The 5,338-nt window shown below is 47.9% G+C and overlaps 1 protein-coding gene across 1 annotated transcript in view; it reads left to right on the plus strand.

Moving 5' to 3' along the window:
- The window catches only part of dysf (dysferlin, limb girdle muscular dystrophy 2B (autosomal recessive)), a 109,021-nt gene that overhangs the window by 33,003 nt on the left and 70,680 nt on the right, over positions 1-5,338 (plus strand). The window contains 6 exon segments of the mRNA XM_078281761.1: positions 977-1,009; positions 1,308-1,423; positions 3,567-3,680; positions 4,169-4,346; positions 4,597-4,721; positions 5,081-5,187. Of these exon segments, the coding sequence (XP_078137887.1) occupies positions 977-1,009; positions 1,308-1,423; positions 3,567-3,680; positions 4,169-4,346; positions 4,597-4,721; positions 5,081-5,187 (673 nt within the window).

A 5,338-nucleotide genomic window follows, 5' to 3' on the forward strand; every position in this document is an offset into this window, starting at 1 on the left:
TCCAAATTCTTACATCAACTTTAAAAACTGAAACACTCTGACTCTACCACTCCCCACAAAGGATTTTGGTGCTGGAAATCAAAGAAATAACAGACAAACCAGTCACAAATGTTGAAATCTTATTGAACTAAGTGCCGTTTGTTGGATTATGTGTACGTCAAATTTACCGGTGGACCCAAACAATTCAGAAAAGGTCTTAAGTCATGTTTTGCGAGGTGTGTATGTTAAATTAAATGTCAGAGACATGACATTGTCTCCCATACAAAGAGAGAAAGATAAAATGGTATTTATTGGGGTCAGGGTTTTGCAGTTTCAGTGGTTGTGTTGGTGTGTGCAAGAAACTACAAGCCTAAAAAGGCATTTAAAGGTGTTACATGTAGCATTTTTAAACAATAATCTAAGTCATACTTTGGTATAATTACCGTAAACAAATGAGAGCATGGTGGAGAAGATTGCTCTCCCCTGTCCCTTCCTTTTATCGCCGATGGTCTCGTTTGTTTACGGTAATTACACTAATGTCTCAAAATGAATATGGCAATGATTTATTGGTTTGTTAAAATGCGAGAGGCAGCACCTTTAATATCGCATTAAGACTCACTGAATTCATTTCATGCTTTTTTTAAGTGAAATTATTTTTCTGGAATTTCACTTCGCTTCACAGTGAGACAGCTTGTTTCAAAACATGAACTTGAAACAAGCTACATGATCACCCAGTGAGTTTAGTTTGTGGATCATAGCGCTTCTGTTTTCCGCCTGCTTGGGTTTGAGTGGCGTTCAGCGTCATCTGTTTCCTTCTCTCTCTGACTCTGAACGTCTCTCTCTGATTCTGAACGTTTCTCTCTGATTCTGAACGTTTCTCTCTGATTCTGAACGTTTCTCTCTGACTCTGAACGTCTCTCTCTGACTCTGAACGTCTCTCTCTGATTCTGAACGTCTCTCTCTGACTCTGAACCATCCTTCCTCTCTACGCACTCAGATGACTCGGCTCCTCGGACCGTCCACTCCGGCAGTACGTCTCTCATCCTCTCTGCACCGCTTTTACATCGTGTGACACACTCCATCACTTCAAGGATAACTGTTTTTTTTTTTACATCATTTCTGTGATGTATATTCTTGTCTCCTTTTGATCTCATGTCTGTCTCCATCTTTGCTAAATTCTGTTGTGATTTAGGAGTCTGTTTTGACAAGCATACATCATTTGAATCATTCCATCTTATTCCATGCTATTTGATGCATTTTCATATTAGTTTGTACATTCTGTCCTGTTAATAATGTCGGCCATTTTGTGTCTGTTTGTGTCTGTACAGTGGACGACACTCTTGGCTTCCTGCCGACCTTTGGCCCGTGTTTTGTCAACCTGTACGGCAGCCCGAGAGAGTTCACCGCCTTCAACGACCCCCACGAAGCTCTGAACCTCGGAAAAGTAAAAAAAAAAAATCTATCACCACCTACAGTTTAGGGTAGCAAATCATGGAGAAGTAATAACTAATGCTGCTAACTCTTTGACTGTGGCTGGTGAGTTTACAGCGTGTCTGCGGTTCCTTAAAGACCCCATGAAATGAAAAGTAACCTTTTTTCCGATTTGGCTGGAGTTAGTGTTCACCTGTTCACCAATACAAGCCAAAAAAATGACAAAAAAATTCCGGTAAACACCTAAAACTCTTTTCCCAGACGAGCGACGGAGGCGGGGAATATTCCTCCACAACCGAGTGCAGACTGCTGTCCGCCCACTTCCTCCATATCTCATTAATATTTAAATAAGCCCCTCCCACTGATGCTTTCTGCCCTAACTTTCTGCTTCATTCGGAAATACGTCAATACACAGAAGCAATTCACGCTCTCCATGCCACTTCATGGTCTTTAAAAAGTCTAAAAGAGTGTTAAAATGTCATAAATACAGACAGTTGTGCTGCAGCTCCACTCTTAGATTAATACAGAACTGGTTAGTTTTTACTGATGTTAAAAATGTTTACTGTAGTGTTTTATCTATAATCTGTTTCTTCCCCTCCCTCTCTCCTCCCTCTCTTCTCTCTTCTCCCTCCCTCTCCTCCCTCTCTTCTCTCTTCTCCCTCCCTCTCTCCTCCCTCTCTCCTCCCTCTCCTCTCTTCTCTCTCCCTCTCTTCTCCCTCCCTCCCTCCTCCCTCTCTTCTCTCTTCTCCCTCCCTCCCTCCCTCCTCCCTCTCTTCTCTCTTCTCCCTCCCTCCCTCCCTCCTCCCTCTCTTCTCTCTTCTCCCTCCCTCTCTCCTCCCTCTCTTCTCTCTTCTCCCTCCCTCTCTCCTCCCTCCCTCTCTTCTCCCTCCCTCTCTCCTCCCTCCCTCTCTTCTCCCTCCCTCTCTCCTCCCTCTCTCTCTCTCCTCCCTCCCTCCCTCTCTTCTCCCTCCTCCCTCTCCCTCCCTCTCTCTCTCTCTGTCTCTCTCTCTGTGTCCCTCTGTCTCCCTCCCTCTCTCTCTCTCTGTCTCTCTCTCTTTCTCTCTCTGTCCCTCCGTCTTTCTCCCTCTCTCCTCCCTCCCTCTCTTCTCCCTCCCTCTCTCCTCCCTCTCTTCTCTCTCCTCCCTCCCTCTCTTCTCCCTCCTCCCTCTCTTCTATCTCCTCCCTCCCTCTCTCCTCCCTCTCTTCTCCCTCCCTCTCTCCTCCCTCTCTTCTCTCTTCTCCCTCCCTCTCTTCTCCCTCTCTTCTCTCTCCTCCCTCCCTCTCTTCTCCCTCCTCCCTCTCTTCTCTCTCCTCCCTCCCTCTCTCCTCCCTCTCTTCTCCCTCCCTCTCTCCTCCCTCTCTTCTCTCTTCTCCATCCCTCTCTTCTCCCTCTCTTCTCTCTTCTCCCTCCCTCTCTCCTCACTCTCTTCTCTCTTCTCCCTCCCTCCCTCCTCCCTCTCTCCTCCCTCCGTCCCTCCTCCCTCTCTTCTTTCTTCTCCCTCCCTCTCTCCTCCCTCTCTCCTCTCTTCTCCCTCCCTGTCTCCTCCCTCTCTTCTCTCTCCTCCCTCCCTCTCTTCTCCCTCCTCCCTCTCTTCTATCTCCTCCCTCCCTCTCTCCTCCCTCTCTTCTCCCTCCCTCTCTCCTCCCTCTCTTCTCTCTTCTCCCTCCCTCTCTTCTCCCTCTCTTCTCTCTTCTCCCTCCCTCTCTCCTCACTCTCTTCTCTCTCCTCCCTCCCTCTCTCCTCCCTCTCTTCTCCCTCCCTCTCTCCTCCCTCTCTTCTCTCTTCTCCATCCCTCTCTTCTCCCTCTCTTCTCTCTTCTCCCTCCCTCTCTCCTCACTCTCTTCTCTCTTCTCCCTCCCTCCCTCCTCCCTCTCTCCTCCCTCCGTCCCTCCTCCCTCTCTTCTTTCTTCTCCCTCCCTCTCTCCTCCCTCTCTCCTCTCTTCTCCCTCCCTCTCTCCTCCCTCTCTTCTCTCTTCTCCCTCCCTCTCTCCTCCCTCCCTCCCTCCTCCCTCTCTTCTCTCTCCTCCCTCTCTTCTCTCTCCTCCCTCTTCTCTCTTCTCCCTCCCTCTCTCCTCCCTCTCTCCTCCCTCTCTTCTCTCTCCTCCCTCCCTCCCTCCTCCCTCTCTTCTCTCTCCTCCCTCCCTCCCTCCATCAGGGTGAAGGTGTGGCGTACCGCGGTCGGGTTTTACTGGAACTATCTACGAAGCTGGTGGACAAACTGGAGCAGAAGACTGAAGAAATACCATCAGACGACCTGCTGGTGGTGGAGGTGAGAGGGATGGAGGGATGGAGGGAGGGAGAGAGAGAGAGATGGAGGGAGGGAGGACAGATTAACTTTAACATGTTTCTCTCTCTTGCCTTCCCTTTCTACTTGTCTCCATCTCTTCTTTGTCTTTTTCTCTCTCTCTCTTTTTCTTCACCGTTCCCTCACGATTCTGCTCTACTTCTTTCCCTTATTCTTTCTCTCCCTTCATCCCTCTCTTTCTTCATCCCTCTTTCCCTCTCTGTCTACCTCTCTTATTTCTGTATTTCTCTTTCCTTCTCTCTCCACCCTCTCTCCTTCATTACTCTTTCTCTTCATCTTTCTCCCTCATCCCTCTGTCACTGTTTCTCTCCTTCCTTCTCTCTCTTACTTTCTCTTCATTCCTCTCTTTCTCTCTCTCTCCTTCCTTATCTCTCTCTCTTCCTTTCTCTCTCTCCATCTCCCTCTACTTCTCTCTTTCTTCTTCTCTCTCTCTCTCTCTCTCTCTCTAACAGAAGTTTCTCAGGAAGAGGAAGTTCTCTCTCTTCGCGGCGTTCTACTCGGCCACGCTCCTGCAGGACGTCGACGACGCCATCCAGTTCGAGGTCAGCATCGGTAACTACGGCAACAAGTTCGACTACACCTGCCTCCCTCTGGCCTCCACCACCCAGTTCAGCAGGGCCGTGTTCGACGGTAGGTCAGAGGTCATAGGTCATAGGTCACGTTGTAGTACATGTGCAGTAAATTGCTATACATGTGCAGTAAATTTGTGTACATGTGCAGTAAATTGGTATACATATAGGGTAAATTGGTATACATGTGCAATATATTGGCATACATGTACAGTAAATTGTTGTTCATGTGCAGTAAACTTAGACGTTGGATTCAGATTGTTGGATTTGATGTGTGTGTGTGTGTGTGTGTGTGTGTGTGTGTATTCCAGGCTGCCACTACTACTACCTCCCATGGGGAAACGTGAAGCCGGTGGTGGTGTTGTCTTCAGAGTGGGAAGACATCAAACCCAGGATAGAAGCCCTCAACATGCTGCTGGCTGTCATAGACAGACTGGTAGGTACTGTGTGTGTGTGTGTGTGTGTATGTGTTAGAGAGAGAGAAAGGACAGGAATGAAACATAATTTGTGTGTCCAAATTAAGATCATTAAACTGTATGTAGCGTAGTCATTGCCTGTATGTGTGTGTGTGCATTTAAAGGAACAAACACACTTGGTGTGCACACACTGGATGCACACATATGCACACGCACACATGCACGCACATACATACACACACGTGTGTGTAGTTTTTGCTTATAAATGTAAATGCACTGAATCAGGTTTGTCTCTAAGACTTGTTGGGTTATTTCAAGCAAATCAATAATTTGCGTAATCAAAACTTTTTCAAGCAAAATTTTCTGTGTGTGTGTCCAGGAGGCCAACCTGAAGCAGGTGCAGCTGCAGGTGAAGGCGGGCAGTGAGCTGGAGGAGGTGGAGCTGAGAGTGGTCGACATGCTGGACCAGGTCATCACAGACTGCAGGTAAACGCTGCTCTCTTTGACCCCAGTTTGACCCCAGTTTGACCCCACTGCTCCAAGAGGCTCCCACACTGATCCGTTGTGTCTTTCTGTCTCCGTTCATTTCAATTAATTTTCATTGAGAGCTGTCTGTTGTCTGGACAGGACTGAAGAC

Source organism: Centroberyx gerrardi, chromosome 23 (genome assembly GCF_048128805.1).
Source record: "Centroberyx gerrardi isolate f3 chromosome 23, fCenGer3.hap1.cur.20231027, whole genome shotgun sequence".
In the NCBI taxonomy this organism is placed as follows: domain Eukaryota; kingdom Metazoa; phylum Chordata; class Actinopteri; order Beryciformes; family Berycidae; genus Centroberyx; species Centroberyx gerrardi.